We start from the raw sequence: 20,534 nt of genomic DNA, 5'->3' as shown, positions 1-20,534 counted from the left end.
TTGGAAACCAGTAGCTTTAAAAGCTATATTGCACCCAGCACTGCAGTGGGATATGGATCTCTGTTTTGATTAACAGGCACATTCATACAGCAAGGGGGCACACTTCTGGGGAGCTTGTGAACTTGTGGGACAAGTCCAGCCATTCCTTGCCATGGAACTGAAGCCCCTGCTGCTGCCACTTTGAAATGAGCTTTGGAGGAAAGCAGTTGGGATTAGCCCATGATCCTATCAGGGAAGGCACAGTCCCTGAAAGTATGTATATTAGTTAGAGCTAGTACTTTGAGTCCTGAGTAAAAAGCCCACGCAGGAGAATGGGGGAAAGGGGAGGGCAGACGTTTTTACTATAATTAGCTTTGGGAGTAATACAGCTGGGGGAGGGAAGGGAGTACAGCCGGCAACTATTTTGAGCACGGCTCAGATTGACAGGACATGTGTGCTGGATTGTACTGATCCCAGGGCCAAGCTGCCTGCCTGTGGTGTGTGGTGTGGGGGGGAAGGCCCAGGACAGCAGGACCAAGACAGCCATACAGACAGGCCGGACGGGGTACCAGCGCCTCGACTTTTCTCCCTGGGACACTGTCCAAACTCCGAGGGCCATAGGCCAAGCTGAGCGATGGGTGCTGAGGAGAAGGTGCTGGTCACATTGTCAGGGGGAGCCCCCTGGGGCTTCCGACTTCACGGGGGGGCCGAGCAGAGGAAACCTTTACAGGTGTCCAAGGTAAGGGAGAGCCCCTATTATTGAGGTTTCAGGGAAAGGGGAACCCAGGGGAATTTGGGAAGAGTAACGTGGTGGCCTTTTGGGGGAGAAGTGGGAGGCTGTGAAGAAGAGGAGTCGGGGTGGCAGGTGGGCAGGTGGGCAGGGAAGCATGCTCATCTGTTGGGAGGAGTGGTTTCTGAGCACAAGCTTCTTGCAGGGGGGCTATTAGAAAAGAATTCCTGGTTTCTGGGAGCAGAAAAAAAGAAAGACTGCCTCAGTTCCCTGCGGCACCATAGTAACAGAGATCCAGTTCTGGCTGGCCATCCAGTCTTTGCTCTCCTGAGTCTGTGCCTCTACTCCAAATTCCAGGAATATAGGGAAGGTTCTAATTTTTCTTTAACTATATTGGTATGTGATGAGCAGAGGCTGTCTTACCCAGCCCAGCCCTGTCCTTCCCTGCCCTGCCCTACCCTACCCTACCCTACCTTGCCCAGGCCTTCAGTGCTCCTCTTCCCCTTCACCAGACCCTTTCTCTCATGAGGCAAGACTTTTTAGGTGCTAGGAAGGTTATGGCAAGATCTGGCCTGTCAGATGAACTGTTACGTGTTTGGTTTCACCATACAGGCTTAGTTTTCTCAACCATAAAATGTGGGTAATAATACCTACTTCATAGAACCATTCTAAGGATTAATTGCAATGATATATGTAGAGTGCTTGGCCCCATACCTAAATTTAGTAAGCACTCAATAAATGATAGCCATTACTACTATTATTATTACTTTCACATATGTACGTGTGTGTGCATGCAGGGGCACACATTTACACACACAACTACAATCTCCCAGAATCTGCTGGGCTCCCTCCAATCTGGAATGCTGTTCTAAAATCTTGACTGTGTAGGTAATGGCCTAAAAGAGAACTATTGGCAAGTTAAGATATGGGCCTTGAAGGGAAATCTTCAGGGGATACAATTGCCATCTAGTACCTCCCATCTGCAGTTCTCCCCAAGCCTCTTTGATTTGGTGATTACCTTACCTCCCCTCATATGATGTATATTACTCCCTCTAATCTGTGCCTTCTTGCCTCCAGATAGGCCCCCTCAACTGTAGCTCCGTGTCCCTCCCCACCCTTTCTTACCCTGCAAAGTATATCCTCTCCATGCATAGGTCCTTCCTGTCCTGACTCCTTTCATTCTATTCCCACTTAGAGCCCTCCCTCACCTACAATCTCTCCTCCCAACACCTCCTCAGATCCGAAGACGGAGCCAGGCTGGCAGAGCAGGACTCCGAGAGAGGGACCAGCTTTTGGCCATCAATGGGGTCTCCTGCACCAGCCTCTCTCATGCCAGTGCCATGAGCCTCATTGATGCCTCAGGGAATCAGCTGGTCCTCACCGTGCGGCGGTATGGACCCCTCCTACCCCAGCCCACCTCATCCCCCTAGCCCAGGGCTCCCAATGACTGTTTCAGCTCTATGTCTCACTGGCCTGGCTTCAGCTACTACTAAGTACCCACTTCTGCTTGTAAGTTTGTGCTGGACTATAGACGTTTGTCTTTGCCTCCCAAGGGGTTTCAGTGTATCTGCAACTAAGGGCTGGGGGTGTTAAGTGGGTATCTGAGTGTGCGGGTTTACTTCAAGCCCTTGCCTGTCTCCTCACCGTCACATCTCCCTCTAAGCCCATGTCCACTCACAGCTCTTCAAGCACATTTGCCTCCTGGTTTGTCTTCAGATCCCCACTCTTCCCTGCCCATTCATTCAGCCCACATGCCAGTCCCTTCTCTCCCTTCCTTCTCCCATCCCCTCTAGATCTCGCCAGCTCTCAAGAACCCATTTCTCAAGTTCTGTCCTCTTTCCCGTCCAGGGTAGAGGATGAGGGGCCTGTGCGGTCTCCATCCCCTGGTGAGCTTCAAGTGTTGTCACCCTTATCTCCACTGAGTCCTGAGCCCCCTGGCGCTCCAGTTCCCCAGCCTCTTCAGCCCGGGAGCCTCCTCTCACCCCCTGACAGTGAGGCTTACTACGGAGAGACAGACAGTGATGCCGATGGCCCTGCCACCCAGGAGAAGCCCCGCCGACCCCGCCGCAGAGGTCCCATGAGGCCCTCCCCTCCAGGAGCCCTGCCTGATGAGGTCTACCTATCCGACAGCCCTGCAGAGCCAGCACCTGCCGTCGCTGGTCCTCCTGGTCAGGTTGACAGCCGTGTGAGCTCCCCAGCATGGGAGGATGGGGCAACCCTTCAGCCACCCCCAGCTGAGGCCCTGCTGTTGCCCCATGGCCCCCTCCGGCCTGGCCCTAATCTCATCCCTATGGTGGGGCCTGTTCCCCATCCGGTGGCAGAAGACCTCACTACCACCTACACCCAGAAGGCCAAGCAAGCCAGTGAGTGCCTGAACCCTTTTTTCCCTAGCCAGGATCCTTCAATCTGAGTCCTAAATCTACCCCTCCATAACCATACTTTATGCTTCCTTTGGATATAGTCCTGGGGACAAGTGGAGAAGAGTGATGAGTAGAAGGGGAAAATAATTATTCTCACAGTCCCTATTACTTTTACTGTTTGAACCAGTGTGGCAAAAGGTGTAGGTGGTTCAACCCAACCCAGGAACAGAGTGAGTAGGGAAGTTGAAAAGGGACATGAAATCAACAAAGGGTTTGCTTATTGTTGTTGCTATGATTTTGCTAAGTGTCAGACAGGGTGAGGGCAGAGCGAAGACATGATGCAGGGGAGTATTTGGAAGCAGGGCAGGGGTTTTTCAGTGTTAATTGCAGGCAGAGCATCAGAGATACCTTTGACATTTGTAAGTTCAGCTGGGTTCCTGGAGCCTGAGAGCCTATGGGATAGTCATGAGATCCCTAGGAAGTGGTAGAGGGAGGGATCTTCGACTCCTTATCTCATGCAAGAATGTAGGCCTGGGCCGAAAACGCCAGTTCCACTTATCTCAAGCTCTTTGCTATTTTTGATGTGAGTTACAGAACAAGGTCTAAGGGTGAACTTTCTCCCTGTCCCATGCCTCTACCCCAGAGACCTTTCTTGTCACCTTGAAAATCTAGGATTACACCTCTAGTTTTCATCTCTCATTCCTCCCCTCTACCATTCTGATTCCTGATCCATAGAGTTTTGTGTGTCTAAGTCTGGAACAGAGGCTAAGGACATTGATAATTTGGAGTCTGACATCGCTGAGAATGTCCAATATCCCACAAAGAAATTCCAGATGCATGCCCAGGATCCCATGCTTATCCCCAGTCCTCATTTTAGCACCCCTCCCTTCCTATCATGCTGGGTAAGACTGCAGTTAGTGGCTCAGGGATATTTTTAGCCAAGCAGACCTCATTGTCCGGTGGGGTGGGGTGGGGGGAAGGGTAGGCAGGTGTCCACGTCCATCACACCGGGGCTTGTGGGGCAGCAGAGAGAAGGGAGGGGGCTAGGCTCCAAAAATAGCACAGTGAGCTCATTCAGCTGCCAGCTCTGGGGACAAGACAAAGGGGCTTTAAAAGGCATGGGGGTGGCTCAAGCTGGTCCTGCTCCAGCCAACACTGCATTTCTCAGCATGGAGACCTTTGAGCCCATCGGCCAAGAGCCCCTCAGCCAAGCCAGCTGCAACAAAGCCCCAGATCCGGCTTCTGGGCTCCAGGACCCATTCTATGCAGGTACTACCTTCCCATAGCTGAGAGAGTTCTGGGATCTAGAATGGAGGGGGAATACATCAATAGTTTAGGAAGGGATGTCTTTGGGAAAGGTCTTATTGCCTTATTCCTTCCTCCTTTTTGACTTCTTTCTTCCTTCTTTTCTCAGGAAAGTTTCACTGCCCCTTTCTCAGAATGGGCTGATGCTATGGCCACATGTCAAAGGGGTTTGTGACCACATGAGCTATAGAAAACTCATGGGGAGGGACTGTGTGTGAGAGAAGGAAGTGTGAATCTGTGAATACATGAAGGCATGTATATGGGAATCCATGGGAGAACATACATGGGAACAAGAAAGTGTCTGGATACATATGTAGCTGGTGTCAAGAAAGCTTTAATGGTAATGGTTACTCACCGTGGGCCTTAGGGCTGCCGTGAGATGCTAAATTTACCTACACTATCTCATTTAGTCCTCATAGCAATCCTATGAGATAGCCATTATCATGCTCATTTACCGATGAGGAAACTGAACTTCAGTAAAGTGAGGTAACTCTATCAAGAACCAAAAACCTGAACTGAACTCTGACTCCAGTGCCTATCTCTTATGCACAGTACTATTCTGTGGTACAAACGTTGGGATGGATGGAATGAAAGCCCTAATTAGAAAGGAGCTTGGTATCTTGAGTGGAAAGTGGATGGAATTTCAAGAATTTTTCAGGAGGAATTGAGGATCATAGATCAGAGAGAATCTGCGCCCAAAGCAAGGTCCTAGCAGCAGGGCAGTCTCTCCCAGTTCCTGGCCCCACCTCCCAGGCCCCACATGGCATGGGAAGCCCTGCCCAGGTTCCCCTTAGTACATAGTCCTTGTGTGTCCGCCTGTTAGTGGTTGCCTGAGCTCTCTACCTAGAAGGCTGACCCCCAAAGGAGCCCACCCCACTCCCACCCCAGCTGGGGGTGGGGGCTGGTGGTGGAATATATTTAGCAGTGACCTTGAGATATCCTAAAGATTTGGAGGGTTGCCTTGGAGAGCAGCACTCTGGCTTTTCCTGCATCTCGGATCTGAGGTTATCCCTGGCTGTGAGTAGCAGGGGTGTGAGGCACAGAGGAGTGCCCTGGTGGTTGGAAGGTCAATATCAGTTGTAAAATTTTGTCCAAACTGTTAGCAACAGGGTCTCTGCAGGGGGAACTCTGGGAAGGAGTATGCATGTGTGTGAAGGTATTTGAGAGACTGTGTTTTTGTGAGGGTACATGTGTATTTATATACGTATATGTGAACGAGGGTGTATATAAGCTGGGGTATATGTGAATGAGAAAAAAAAAGTATATAGGAGAAAATAAGCTCATAACTGGCCTTCACTAGACCCATATTCTTGTTGAAATGTGTGGTGGGTGTTGTTCCCATGAATGTGTATGATGTGGACTACATAATGGGGGTGGAATTGTGAATGAAGAGCCTTCTTCCTAAGCGTCCTCTGTGTCCCTATCATAGGGGTAAGAGGTGGGAAGAGGAGTAAGTCCTTATGTTTCTGAGAAGCCCCCTAACATGGTCTCATTTTGTCTCTCCCTGACACCTGCCTCTTCTCCCTGGTTGCTATGGGAAGTGACTGCTCTCCCCTTCCCTGTCCAGCATTGCCAGCCAGGAATGGTGGGAGGCAGGGGAAGAATGTGTGCGGGGTGGGTAAGAGCACATCTCTGGGAAGACAGAAGCAGAGTAGATGGGTGAGAGGTTAGAAGGAGAGCTGTGATCAGAGTGGTGTCAGGGAGCCAACCAGACTCTGTCTTCCCTTCAACTGTGCTTGGTCTCACCTTTCACCTACCACTCTGCCCCCAAATCAGAGGACTTTGCCACAGGCAAGAGACAGTGTGGATCAGGCCAGTGAAAAGACAGTGGGTGGGAGGACTGCAGAAACTGGCTGGGGTGGGGTTGGGGTGAAAACTGTGGGGAACAGAATTAGAAGAGGTTCACTGACCATTCTCCCTCCTGACCTCCTCAGAACTGCAACGGGCAGAGAGCCTCCAAGAGAAGAGTGTGAAGGAGGCCAAGACCAAATGCCGGACGATTGCATCCCTACTAACTGCAGCCCCCAATCCCCACTCCAAGGGGGTGCTTATGTTTAAGAAACGACGGCAGAGAGCCAAGAAGTACACCCTAGTGAGCTTCGGGGCTGCAGCTGGGACAGGCGCTGAGGAAGAAGACGGGGTCCCTCCCACGAGCGAGTCCGAGCTGGACGAGGAGACCTTCTCCGACGCCCGCAGCCTCACCAACCAGTGCGACTGGGACAGCCCCTATCTGGACATGGAGCTGGCCAGGCCAGGCTCAGCTGCAGCAGAGGGCCAGGGCGGGCAGCTGAGTGAGGCCTCGGGCAGAGGGGCCCAGCTCTTTGAACAGCAGCGCCAGCGCACAGCCTCCAACACCCAGGAGCTGGCCCGGGATGGTCCAGCCGCCATGCTCAATGGGCAGGGCCTGCAGTCACCACCTCGGGCCCAGAGTGCTCCTCCAGAGGCGGCTATGCTCCCACCCAGCCCTTCGCCAGCCCCTGTAGCCAGCCCCAGTCCCTTCCTCTCAGGCGGTGGAGCCCCAACCCCAGCTCCAAACATCTTTAACCGGTCAGCCAGGCCCTTCACCCCGGGCTTACAAGGGCAGCGGCCAGGTACCACTTCGGTGATTTTCCGGCCGCCAGCTCCCAAGAGGGCGAACGAAAGCCTGGGAGGCCTCAGCCCCGCCCCACCGCCCTTCCTGTCCCCTGCACAGGGGCCCACCCCTCTGCCCAGCCACGTGCCAGCCTCCGGTTCCCCCAGCACTCCACGCTCCTCGGGCCCCGTGACAGCCACAAGTTCCCTGTACATCCCAGCCCCCAATCGTCCTGTAACGCCAGGAGGAACCCCAGAGCCTCCCGCTCCCCCTAGCGCCGCTGCCATGACCTCCACCGCTTCTATCTTCCTATCGGCACCTCTGCGACCCTCTGCGCGCCCAGAGGCTCCCGCCCCAGGCCCCGGGGCACCTGAGCCCCCCAGCGCTCGGGAGCAGCGCATCTCCGTGCCCGCTGCCCGCACTGGCATCCTCCAGGAGGCCCGGCGACGGGGAACCCGGAAGCAGATGTTCCGGCCGGGAAAGGAGGAGACGAAGAACTCGCCCAACCCCGAGCTGCTATCGTTGGTGCAGAACCTGGATGAAAAACCCCGGGCCGGGGGAGCGGAATCTGGTCCAGAGGAGGATGCTCTGAGCCTCGGGGCTGAAGCCTGCAACTTCATGCAGCCACCAGGGGGCAGGAGTTACAAGACTCGGTCTCACGTGACACCTAAAACCCCGCCTCCAATGTCTCCCAAGACCCCGCCCCCAATGCCTCCTAAAACTCCACCCCCGGTGGCTCCTAAGCCCCCATCTCGAGGGTTCCTTGATGGGCTAGTGAATGGGGCAGCCCCTTCGGCTGGAATCCCTGAGCCAGCAAGGCTTCAGGGCAGGGGTGGGGAGCTGTTTGCCAAGCGGCAGAGCCGAGCAGACAGGTATGTGGTGGAAGCTACACCTAGTCCTGGCCTTGGCCTTGGCCCTCGGCCCAGAAGCCCTTCCCCTACACCCTCACTGCCCCCTTCCTGGAAATATTCACCCAACATTCGTGCCCCACCTCCTATTGCTTACAACCCACTGCTCTCACCCTTTTTCCCCCAGGCTGCTCGAACGCTCCCTAATAAGGCCCAATCCCAGGGTCCTCGGGCAACCCCCAAGCAGGGTATCAAGGCTCTGGATTTCATGCGGCACCAGCCCTACCAACTTAAAACTGCCATGTTCTGTTTCGATGAGGTTCCCCAGACTCCTGGCCCCACTTCCTTAGGGCCCCGCAAAACTGCCCGAGTCCAGGAGATCCGCCGATTTTCCACTCCAGCACCCCAGCCCACTGCAGAACCCCTGGGCCCCACTGTGCTTGCCCCACGAGCAGCCACTACATTGGATGAGCCCATCTGGAGGACAGAGCTGGCCTCAACCCCTGTCCTTAGCCCAGCCCCTCCTCCAGAGTCTCCTAGGGGTCTCGGAACTTCCCCCAGCTCCTGTGGCTTCCAGGTAGCCAGGCCCCGGTTCTCAGCCACCAGAACTGGATTGCAGGCTCATGTGTGGAGGCCGGGGGCAGGCCACCACTGAGCAGGGCACGGCTCCCAGGACCAAGGAGAGGTGGAGCATCCAGTTCCTAAAGTTGTTTCTCCTACCCATCCCATGTCCTCTCTCAGGCATCTGGAGGCTAAATTCCCTCCTGCCGGAGATAGTTTTGGAGTTGGTGTCCCATCTCCACCCACACTCCTCCACTGGTCTCTATTTCTCTACATTTGTGCTTTTCTGTGAGCCTCGTTTTAATGTTCAGTGAGAAGCACACAGAGAAGTTACTAGTGAGACCTCAGGCAAGAAGCTCACCATCAGGTAGGCCTCAAAGGGACTGAATTGATCTCTGCACTAAATCGCTTGCTACTCCTCACTCTCATTTCCCAAGCTTGGCTGGCATATATCTAGACATGTATGTGTGCGTGTGTGTATGTGCAAGTGTGTGTAGGCACAGATGTGTTCTTATGTGTGAGGCAAGAGTAAGTAAGAGGAGCAGTCTAAATAAAGACCCAATCTGGGTCTTCCCTTTGTACTGATTAAAGAAGGGTCAGATAAGCCCTTATGGATAGTCTAGTGGGGAGAGAGAGATTGATTGGAATTAAAGACCAGGGCCTGTAGCAGGGGTACAGCATCTTGTGAAACTCACAGATTATGAGAAGACCTGAAGGGCTGGGGCAGTTTATAAGGGCTGAGTTATACCAGCTAGACCAGGAACAGAACTAAGAATTCTATTCATCAGGGGGCACCTGGCTGGCTCAGTCAGAGGAGCATGCGACTCTTGATCTCAGGGTTGTGAGTTAGAGCCCCACACTGGGCAGTAGAGATTACATACATACATACATACATACATAGTTCTATTCGTCAGGATTTCAGAAAGTTAGCAACTTAAGAGGCCCATGCTGAGCTACAAGCATCCAGGAAGTGAAAAAGAAAGCCAGAAAATTTCCTCTGGAATGAAAAATCCATTGGCTTCATTGCCTCATGCACTTGAGACAGAAAGGAGGGTGAAAAGAGCCATGGTGTGGAAAGTGAGGCAGAAACCAGGAGCAGAGTGGAATGAATGAAATTGGTTGAACCACAGGGAGGAACATGGGGAGGGAGAGTGCAGTGTTGGCAGACAGGAGAGTTGGGTTTCAGGAAACTCACCATGTACAACAGGGGGATTAGGGAAAAATTTGAGAGAGAAGAATGCATTTGTTAGAGTGAGGACAGATGATGGTGGGGGGATGTGAGAGTGTGGGCTGAGTGTTGAAAGAACAGGTAGTGTTTGTACTACCTCCTTTGAGTCTGTCCTTCTACCCTCTGCAGCTTGTCATGATGACCTGGGAAAGGGCAAGGAAATACCCAGAGCCAAAATTTCTTTTCAGTCCTACCCCATTCCCCGCACCCTAGCTCTTATTCCTTTCCAGCTTCAGGTCCTGATCTCTGATCCTAGATGGGTATGGACTCCCCTCTCACCATGACCACCACCAGCCAGCCATGTTTGCTGCTTGATCTGGATTGATCGTTTCCTTTGCATATTGAGTGTGAGTCACAGTACTTTGGTTTGTGCACAAGAATAAACTTATGCTCCAAACCTTCTGTTGCCATCATCTCTTGTAGTTTTATACCCAAATCCTGATTCTCCTCCATCTTCTCTAACCCATTCCTCTGATCTCTTTCTCCATTCCTGCCCTATTCTTCACCCTTTGCCCTTCACCCCCTGGTCTTTTGCTCTTCTTTACCAGTTCTGTCCCACTCTGATTTAGCCACCTCCACCATTCCCTTTGGTTCTCTCTCCATCCAGATTCTCCCCTTTTCTGTCTCCTGCTTCATACTTCCCAAGCAAGCCCTCAATTTCAGAACCAAGAGGAGTGGAAAGGCCCTCTGAGCTTTTGCCATCATCATTTCCTAGCTCTCTGGAGGAAACAATTGATGTTTCCATGGGAAAGCAATGTCTGGAGGTGAAGGTGGGGTGGGAGAGGGGAGAAGAAAGAGGTGGATCGGTGTGGGTTGAGTCTAATATAGAAGAGAAGGCACTGGAGGCAGGCTAGAATTAAGGACTTCTGAGAAGGAAAGTTACTCCAGCAGGGGGCATATTTGTGCAAATAACCAGGCCCAGGACCCTGATGCTCCCACATAGTAGTATGGTCTCAGAATTCCAAAGGAAGGGGCCCCTAGGTGGCTCAGTCGCTAAGCATTTGCCTTCGGCTCAGGTAATGATCCCGGGGTCCTGGGATCGCTCCCTGCATCGGGCTCCCTGCATCGGGCTCCCTGCATCGGGCTCCCTGCATCGGGCTCCCTGCATCGGGCTCCCTGCATCGGGCTCCCTGCATCGGGCTCCCTCTCTCACTGCCTCTCTCTGTCAAATAAATAAATAAATAAAATCTTAAAAAAAAAAAAAAAGAATCCCAAAGGAAGGACCCATTGAGCATAGGTTGAATATTGTCTCCATCCACTCACTAGTTTTAGGTACTCAATCATAGGAGACCAAAATTTTGTTTTGTTTTTGAGAGTAGGATGGTGGTGATGACAAAATCACCATTTGCCATTTTTATTTTTTCTTCTAATTGCTTCTTTGGGTTGGGAGGGAATGGAGAAGGAAGACAAAAGATGAGGGATCTGGAGGCTAAACTGGTTTGGGCGGAGGCCAGCTAGAGGGGGGTGGGATGATCTTTCAGTCCCTGGCCTGAGCCTGAAAAGTTCAGGATGGGAAAAGAACACGATCAGGAAGAATGGAGAGCTCAGAGTGACAGAGGGGCATTCTGGAAGCTGCGAAGTTACTTCCTAAAGCAGCCACAACAGGATGGTGGTGACAGCAACAGAGGTGCCGCCGCAGCTGGTTCCAGAATCTGAGCAGGTGGAAGAGGATCCAGGATGTTCATGCAGCTACTGAGGAAAGGTCTGGGTAAATGACAGGCTTCCCTCAAGGAGGCTCTCAAACTTGTGCCCTTGCCCAGGGGATCCTCTGGAAGAGTATGAATGGGACAATCTAGATCCCATGGGATGTGTGCTCCCTTTGAAGAAAATCCCAAGTGGGAACCCCAGAGTGTATGGACCTGGCATACATGTACTTCTCAGATATCAACATCGATCCTGCAAAGCAGGCCAAACTGAGCACCCCAACAGCAAATGGGGATGAAAAGGCAAAAATTGGTCAAGTCTTCCCCACATCATCCTTGACAACATAGGAAGCACTGGATTTGGTTAATTTGGTTCCTCATCCTGCAAAGATCTGGCTTTTCAGGAAAGACCAATCCATCAAGGAACTTTCAATGAGCAGCTCCATTGTGTACAGACTTCCTTTCCCCAAACATAGCACCTTAAGCCCTCCCACTCCCAAAATGCACCCACATGTCTCTCCAGCTCCAGCCTGGAATGGTTTTGAGTGGCTCTCCAGACATGTTCTCCAAGTTCTTCCTCTCCCACTCTGAATTCCTATCCACCATTTTCTGCTTGCTTCCTCTTTCCCTTTCAGTTTTCAGTTTCTCCCTGAATGCTTCTTTGGTTCTCAGACTCTAGATGCCAAGAAAGGGGACTCCCTGCGCAGACTGATCCTTGGCTCAGACAGCTTAGTGGGAGAATCCCAAAGGCCATTCCTCCCCTTCCTGAGCCTCTGGGCAAGGAGGGCGGGATCTTGGTTCCAGGGTCTCAGTACCCCCAGTGCCATTTGAGCTGCTTGTACTCATCATCTCTATTAATAACTACCCTCCCTCCCCCACTGTCAGTGCTGCCCCCACGCCTGCCCAGCTCGGGTTCTCCGGTCACAGCAGCTCAGGCCTCCAAAGCTGCTGGACCCCAGGGAGAGCTGACCACCGCCTGAGCAGCCGGTAAGTTTCCAGCTCTATGGCCAGAGGGGCTGGAGCCCATTCTGTTGACTGCTGTGTCTGTATCTGCAATTGTGACCCTTGATCCTCCCTTATCTATGCTCTGCTCCCAGCTGTCTAGTTCAGGGGAGCCACAGAGTTGGAAGGAGAGGGGCCCAGGAGGGTGGGGGGAATGGAGATGTTGGAGGAGGCACTGGAATACTAAGAAGGGGGTCTGAGAGGCTGGATGGGAAAAGAAAAGAACCTAGCTAGTTAGGGCTGAGAGAGGTATAGTGAATGCCCATTTAGCAGTTCCTGGAGTCTGGCCTCAGCATACCCCATTAAGTTAGTAGAATTTCAGACGTGTTGTAAAACAGGACTCAGCAGAAGACAGTGTTTTGCTGAGTGCCACCTTCTGTGAAGGAGGGACTGGAGTCTATCTTTTCCCAGCTTGTCCCCCTCCACTGCCAGATGCTATTATTATGTTCCTGCCCCCCGTCAATTCCCCACTGCTATGATATTGCTGAATTGACATGCGTCAGTGTTCAAATGCCCCTGGCTCTTCTCTCCACTCTAGCTCTGGGGCCTGGGGTAGGAGTGCCTGAAAGGGAGCAAGGAACACTGCCGTGACCTCCCAGGCCACACTCCAGCTGGCCCAATAGGGGAGCAACAACCTCTCCTTCCTATGGAGAATGTTTTTGGCTGAATCTCCTCAATCCTGGCAGAACATTTTTCTGCCCCACTGGGGCTTGAGGAAGACTGAGGAGAGACCAGAGTTTGGAATGACAACCCCAATCTGAGATCCCCATGAAAATAAAAACCTAAAGTCATGCCAAGCCAATGAAACCTGGGTGCAGTGCCCTGTGTGTTATTTGTTTGTTTTACCCACTGCCCCCAACACATACTATGTTCCTAATCCCTGTATGAGCTCCATTTAAACAGCAGAAAAGAGGTTGGTAGATGGTAGGAGCAGAGGGTGCATCTATGCTTTCTGTCCTGCCTCCAAGAAAAGAGAAGTCCTAAAGCAATTGGTTTTCACTTTTTGGGATCTATCTATCTATCTAGATATCTATCTATCTATCTAGATAGATAGATATACATATTAAATATACATATCATATATACATAATAAATATATGCATATATAAGTATATACATATATTTAAAAATCTCATGAAAGCCCTTAACCTGAAACCCTTAACCCCAGGTTAAGAAGTACTGCCTTACTGTAGATACTCCCCCTTCCCAGTTCCTGTCCCTCTTCCAACTCCCCCATCCCACCCTATCTAGGCTGAATCTGCCTCCACAATGCCGCTCTCAGGAACCCCAGCCCCCAACAAGAAGAGGAAATCGAGCAAGCTGATCATGGAACTCACTGGAGGTATGGCATGTTTGCACCTACCTAGTGTGGGACTTCTTGTTAAGAGCATCTCAGGCCCAAGAGTCCCAGAAAAATCATAAAGTTATATATGTCTTAAGGTGAAGAGATGTGAAGAGACAAGAGAAATTCTGGGGGGTGGGGGCAGGAAGAAAAATGGAGAAAGGATTCAACACTGACCACTCACCCTTCCACCCTTTTTCACCTTGTAACCTGAGACAGTAATATCCTTGCCATATCACCCAATGCAGGTCCAGGACAACAGGACTCAAAGGTCAGTGAGGTATGTTTGAGGAAGAGAACATATATGATGGAGATTGGCACACAGCAAAGTCTCAATAAATGGTTAACTTCCTTACTTTTCCCCCCAGAGCTAGGGAGCCTGTGTAAGCACTTAAAATGGAAAAATACTCAGGCATTTTTTCCTGGGGGGCAGTAGGAGTATAAGCATGTGAAGAGCTCTCCCAATATCTAGAGACACTGTCTGTAGCCAGAGTTCACTGAGGGAAAGAGAAGGAAAAGGAGTTAAGACAAATCTGTATTTATTTATTTATTTATTTATTTATTTATTTATTTATTTATTTATTTTTAAATGTTTTATTTATTTATTTGAGAGAGACAGAGATAGTGAGAGAGAGCACGAGAGGGCAGGAGGGGGAGAAGTAGACTCCCTGCTGAGCAGAGAGCCCAACGCAGGTTTCAACCTGAGCTGAAGGCAGATGCCCAACTGACTGAGCCACCCAGGCACCCCGACAAATCTGTATTTAGATGTGGTCAACTCCACATGGTGTTGGCCTTTGGACTGGCCCCCATGCGTTAGTTTCCCCAATGGTCTCCATCTATGATGTTCCTTTAGTCCTTTTGCCCTGCACCCCATGCCTCTGACCCTTCTGCCTCATTCACCCTCTCCACTCTAGTATCCCCACTGTTTCCACTCTGCACCCCAGTTCCCATGCATCATCTCCAACTCCAAACCCAGGAAATAAAAACCTCTCACAAACAAGGTACAATTTGACCAGATGTCACAGACAGTATCTCCTTCCCTCTGTGATCTCTGCAGGAGTCACACACTTAGTTGTGGATGGCATCTGTATTCTGAGCCTAGAAAACCCTACTTTACTCTTCTCCTTGTCTCTTCCTCCCCACCTCCCTGGAAGGTGGACAGGAGAGCTCAGGCCTGAATCTGGGCAAGAAGATCAGTGTCCCAAGGGATGTGATGTTGGAAGAGCTGTCACTGCTCACTAATAGGGGCTCCAAGATGTTCAAACTGCGGCAGATACGGGTAGAGAAATTTATTTATGAAAACCACCCTGATGTCTTCTCTGACAGCTCAATGGTAAGTTTGGAACTTTATAACTCTCATAGCCTAGTGCCTCTTCTGACAGCTTCTTGGTAGGCCCTCAATCTCCAAATACCACCAACCTCCCTTACTTGCAACTTTATAAGCTTATTAAGTCCCCAGATATATTAAACCTCCAACAGCTCCAGGATGAGTTACAGCCCACCTCTGAAATTCAGTATCTTAGAGCCAGTGAAGGGGAAGGGGTGAAGAGTACACACCCTCAGGGAGAAAATTCCTTCCCTGTATGGCTAAGTGTTAAAGATAGGTTTGCCAGAGAAGACGCAGGACACCAAGTCCTGTATTTTAAAGTTGAGATACGCGTGAATAATTTTTTAGTAGAGTATGTCCCATGAAATATTTGAGCCATAAAAATTCAATTCAATTCAATTCAATTTTAAAAATACAGGATACCAGTTTAATTTTAATTTCAGATATATGATGAATAGTCTCTTACATATAAATATGTCCCATGCAATATTTGGAGTGTAATTTCAGTAAAAAAATATTTGTTGTGTATCTGAGATTCAAATTTAACTGGTGTCCTATAATTGTATTTGATAAATCTGGCAACCCTAGGAAGAGTTAAGTGCTTTTTATAACCATCTCCTTCTTGAGCCATTCTTTTATCTAAAGGGTCTGTCTAAGGACTCCATGAAACTATCCTCTAAGATCCTATGTCCCCTAGTGAGGATCTTTTTTCCAAGAGAAGTAGGGATTGGAAGGGTGCCAGGCACAAGATGTTATAGCTGAGAAGGAGGGGATCTTCTCCATTACCTTTCTTCCCCCTCTACCTTTACTGGGCAGCCAAGGGAAAGTGGAAATAGATGCCTACATGGGGCCACAGGCAGGAGTGTCTGTCATTGATCCTTATGTAGGAGCAGAGCAAAAATGCTGAGCTGGTCATATCTAACTTTAGGAGGCCAAAAGCCCTTGTCCCTGACTGGGTCTGGTTACACTGGTTGGAGCAGAGGGGTGTGCATGGTGGGGTGGCTAGGAGAGTTTCCTGAAGGAGTTGGTGGGGTTATTTTTAGGCTTTGGGGCTAAATCCAGGGTTGCCCTTTTGCTCACCCTTCCCCCTACCTGCTACAGTTTCACGGTCAGGAGATCCTGGTTCAACAGGCACCAAAAGGAGAAAGGGAGAGGAAGAGAAAGAGAAAGAAGAGAGCTCTGTCTGTTAGACAAGATTAAAGAAGGGGAGAGGGCAGAGATCTCTCTAGCTCTTCAAAGTAAACCTGGGTTCTCTGTCCCAACCCCATCCTTTTAAATTGTAGCTGGCAGAAATCTTGGCCCTCTTTGCCTTGATAAGGATGGGAAAGGAAAGTGTAGAGAATAAGTTGCCCCCATCTTAAGATGTAATTGGAGGAACTGAGCCAGAGGGGGGTCCTATCACTTAAGGAGAGTTTAATTCCTCTCAGCCAGGCTATCCACTGTCCACCTATTGTGGTGGGGGGTGGGGGAGGGGGCGGGGATCTCAGCGGATTCAGTGTCTTCTGGTTAGCCATGCTCTCTGATTATTTCCTTCTTGCTGTGCATACCTGTGTCTTTGTATATTCCCCATACCCACTGCCTAAGCTTGCCCTCACTTTGTCCTTTCTTTTCAGGATCACTTCCAGAAGTTCCTTCCCACAGTTGGGGGACAGCTGGGCACAGCTGGTCAGGGATTCTCCTACAGCAAGGGCAGCAGTGGAGGCCAGGCAGGGGGCAGTGACTCTGCCAGACAGTATGGCTCTGACCAGCAGCACCATCAGGGCTCTGGATCTGGATCTGGGGGTACAGGTGGTCCTGGGGGCCAGACTGGCAGAGGAGGAGATGCTGGGACAGCAGGGGTTGGCGAGACAGGAACAGGCAAGTATCCCTACCCAAGGGTAACGTGTTTGGTCCCTAGAGCAGAGATGTCCCCAGGAATGAGGCCTAGACCGGGTTTAGGGAGCAAGGGAGGCCTGCTGAGATACCTAGATGGACCCTCTGGAGATGGACTCTCAGGAGAATACCGAGATATGTCTATTTCACCCAGAAACCTTGTCTTTCAGCCTTTCTGGCTTTTCAGTTTCAGTCACAGATCTGAACCCAGGCTATCATTATTCCACAAAACTAGCACAGTTACCAGGATGTTATATCTTTGATCTCTGGCCCCAACAAGTTCCCTAGTGCAGGGGTGTAAGACTAACTTCCACTGGCTGCTCACCGTTATTATTGACTTAATTTTCTCTCCCGTGGCTGCCAGGAGACCAGACAGGTGGAGAAGGAAAACATGTCACTGTGTTCAAGACCTATATTTCCCCATGGGAGCGAGCCATGGGGGTTGACCCTCAACAAAAGGTGGAGCTTGGCATCGACCTGTTGGCTTATGGGGCCAAACCTGAACTCCCCCACTATAAATCCTTCAACAGGTAGGGGTTGTGAAGAAGGAACCAGATGCATTCCAGCATGTGGCACAGTGTCCTCAGTTGGGATGGAGACTTTGGTTCACATGTTCCAGAAAGAAGCTGAGGAGGGAGGGAAGGAACATGGCGGCCCTAATCGAAGGCCTTTGCTTTTTTCATGGTAACCCAGAAAAACAGTGCAGTATGATGAAGGAAACGTTTGCTGGGGGGCAACATTTTAGTTCACTCCACCACTTATTAGGGGTGTTGGTCATGGGAAAATCACCCTACTTCTGAGCGTTGGTTGCCTTGCTGTAAAATGGAAATAATATAGGGGCGCCTGGGTGGCTCAGTCAGCTAAGCGTCTGCCTTTGGCTCAGGTCATGATCCCAGGGTCCTGGGATCGAGCCCCACCTCGGGCTCCCCACTAGTGGGGAGTCTGCTTCTCCCTCTCCCTCTGAACCTCCCTCCCTGTTTGTGCTCTCACTCTCTCACTCTCTCTCTCAAATGAATAAATAAGAAATTTTAAAAAAAGGGAACAATATATTCATGTTTAAAGGACTCTTAAAGTTCCCTTCATTCAAGGTTAGGCTTCCATTACTGTTCTTCTAGTATGAGTCTATTTTTTTATACTCTAGTAAGGCTTAAGTATCTATTCTTTTGGAATTTGGCTTCTCTAGACTGTGGATAGGAGATCTGTGTGAAAACAGAATAGGGAAGCACTAAAGAAGTGTTTTGCATTTAATCCTAAGAAGCCTGAATTTTCCAGGCTATGTTAATTCCTCTCAGCAGGCCAGGGCTATCCACTGGAGTTGGGGTAGGGGTTGTGTGTGTGGGAGGGAGGGGAAGCTGTCTCTACATTGTAATTTAAGGTAGTCTCAGACCCTTGGGTCTATAGTGTCTGAGTCACAACTCTCCATGAAACTCTCTATCCAATACCGACTAGACTCCTTTTCTCATTATTAGCTCTGGGGAAATAAGCAAACCAGGAATGGGGAATTGAGGGAGAAGAAGAATAAGAAGTGCAGAAGCAATCCTTTTTTTAAAATAAAGATTGTACTTATCTATTTGAGAAAGAGAGAGACCACATGAGTGGGGGGAGGAGCAGAGGGAGAGGGACAAGCAGACTCCCGCTGAGCGTGGAGCCTGACTCCGCAGGAACAATCTTAAACTAAAATTCACAGACTTCCCCATCCTCAAAACAGGGAACATCTTACTGATAAAGCTGTTCCTTTTGTTCTGGTTGTTTTGTGTGTGTGTGTGTGTGTGTGTGTGTGTGTTTAAAGATTTTATTTATTTATTTGGCAGAGAGAGACACAGTGAGAGAGGGAACACAAGCAGGGGGAGTGGGAGAGGGAGAAGCAGGCTTCCCGCCAAGCAGGGAACCTGATGCTGGGCTCAATCCCAGGACCCTGGGATCATGACCTGAGCTGAAGGCAGACGCCTAATGACTGAGCCACCCAGGTGCCCCTTGTTCTGGTTTTTAATTCTGGGTTTTAATTAAATAATGTGTCCACTTTTCAGGATGGCAATGCCTTATGGTGGATATGAGAAGGCCTCCAAACGCATGACCTTCCAGATGCCCAAGTTTGATCTGGGGCCCCTACTGAGTGAACCCCTGGTCCTCTACAACCAGAGCCTCTCCAACAGGCCTTCTTTCAATAGAACCCCTATTCCCTGGATGAGCTCTGGGGAGCCAGTAGACTACAACGTGGATATTGGCATCCCCTTGGATGGAGAAACAGAGGAGCTATGAGGTGTTTCCTCCTCTACTTTACAAGTTTTCTCTTATCAGGTTCCAATTTGGAAAGGGAATGCTGAGCAGGATACCCCTACTGTAAATCCAGTATCCTTGTGGGAATGGAGGGAAAAAAGAGGGCGATACCTCTCTTTCTAGTCTTCACTCCAAGTCCCCACTCCAAGCATCCTTCTTCACCAACTCAGACCTCCCCGTCCACTTGCTCTGTATGGAACCTGCTCTTTTATGGAATTAGCTCTACCACCGGTAACAGTCAATAAACTTCAAGGAAATGAACTCATTCTTCCTCTGATATTTAAGGGCAGATGAAAACTGAGGCTAACAATGCACAGAGACTAATTAAAGTCAAGTACTAAACATTCATTATTCAGACTTCAAGACCAGGCTTGAGCTCTGGTTGCTTATACACCCACACCCATACCCATGAGACCGTATTCATAGGTGTATACAAAGACATAATTATTCAATAGTATGTAAGACAATCATGCACAAACACATGTACTGGCCCATATGTGGGCAAAGCTAAGAAGCTATTGTGCACTGTGGTTAGGAAGTAGGAAGTAGTTGGTGACCCTAGTGTTAGCTCTCTTTGTGTAGCTGATTAGAGATTGGGATGATCAGGATTACCCAATTATCACAGAACTAGAGCATGCCATAAAGTTTCCAGATGACAATAGAATGGGCTGAGGAATATGTGGATCAAAGGTTACAGATTCCTGAAAGGATGGCATACAATAGAGGGCCATGTTAGAATCCAGAAGAAAGTGGGAGAAACCAGATGTAGTTATAATATGCCTGGTTCTGTGTGAACACATCAAGAAAAGATCTAAGGGTCATGAGGGCACGTCAGTGGTATTCAGAAAGCACTGTAATTGGGAAAAAAACATGACAGCCCAATAGGGATGAGCAACAATACTCTTTTTATTTTTATTTTTATTTCAAGTATGTGGTTTCTTTAGAGTCCCAGACCTACCTCTGTGTTCCACAAAATGAGAGTGATACAGACCAGGGAGAATAAAGAGATGGTTTAATAGGATCTGGGAAAATAACTTTGAGGAGAGCTGGCTGAATTCAGCCAACTCCATGGGCCATTAATGATTTTCAGTTGCTAGACTCTGCATAGATGGATCCAGTTTTCATGGACCTTGGGTCACATGACATTTTACCCTGATCATTTTCCTTTACAACCTAAACAAATTTCAGGGGATTCATACTTCCTCTAAACTTGTACACAAAACTCTAATTCTGTGTGTATTTTTTTCTTGTTCTTTTTTTTTTTTTTTAAGATTTTATATTTAAGTAATCTCTATACCCAAAGTGGCGCTCACACTCACAACCCTGAGATCAAGAGTCATACACTCCACTGACTGAGCCAGCCAGGTGTCCCCCCCTTTTTTAAGTTACTGTCCCTGCTGTTTATTATTTATAAAAATGTATGAAGTATTTGCACTGTTACAATGCTTATATTATATACATTTTAATGTAGTACAAGTTTTATTTTAT

General features: G+C 49.6%; 2 protein-coding genes across 4 annotated transcripts; both read left to right on the top strand.

Moving 5' to 3' along the window:
- The first annotated feature begins 393 nt into the window (after nt 1-393).
- SYNPO2L (synaptopodin 2 like) lies at nt 394-9,985 on the top strand. 2 transcript variants are annotated; one of them, XM_035021743.1, is made up of 4 exons: nt 394-718; nt 1,948-2,099; nt 2,558-3,072; nt 6,309-9,985. In XM_035021743.1, exons 1-4 carry the CDS (start codon nt 614-616, stop codon nt 8,447-8,449), a joined length of 2,913 nt encoding a protein of 970 aa, XP_034877634.1. In that variant the 5' UTR covers nt 394-613; the 3' UTR covers nt 8,450-9,985. The 2 variants fall into 2 exon arrangements, with proteins under 2 accessions (XP_034877634.1, XP_034877644.1); XM_035021753.1 differs by lacking the exons at nt 394-718; nt 1,948-2,099; nt 2,558-3,072 and adding an exon at nt 4,084-4,338.
- A 2,114-nt stretch (nt 9,986-12,099) lies between these two features.
- MYOZ1 (myozenin 1) lies at nt 12,100-19,311 on the top strand. Of its 2 annotated transcripts, none has more exons than XM_035021734.1 (6): nt 12,100-12,213; nt 13,439-13,570; nt 14,725-14,903; nt 16,511-16,754; nt 17,134-17,299; nt 18,797-19,311. In XM_035021734.1, exons 2-6 carry the CDS (start codon nt 13,498-13,500, stop codon nt 19,026-19,028), a joined length of 894 nt encoding a protein of 297 aa, XP_034877625.1. In that variant the 5' UTR covers nt 12,100-12,213; nt 13,439-13,497; the 3' UTR covers nt 19,029-19,311. The 2 variants fall into 2 exon arrangements, with proteins under 2 accessions (XP_034877625.1, XP_034877617.1); XM_035021726.1 differs by having other exon boundaries at nt 12,101-12,213; nt 13,480-13,570.
- Nucleotides 19,312-20,534: the final 1,223 nt, after the last annotated feature.

The sequence above is a fragment of the Mirounga leonina genome, unplaced genomic scaffold (assembly GCF_011800145.1).
Source record: "Mirounga leonina isolate KUSES-001 unplaced genomic scaffold, KU_Mleo_1.0 Mir_114, whole genome shotgun sequence".
Taxonomy (NCBI): Eukaryota; Metazoa; Chordata; class Mammalia; order Carnivora; family Phocidae; genus Mirounga; species Mirounga leonina.
This window is presented reverse-complemented; position numbering and strand designations above follow the sequence as displayed.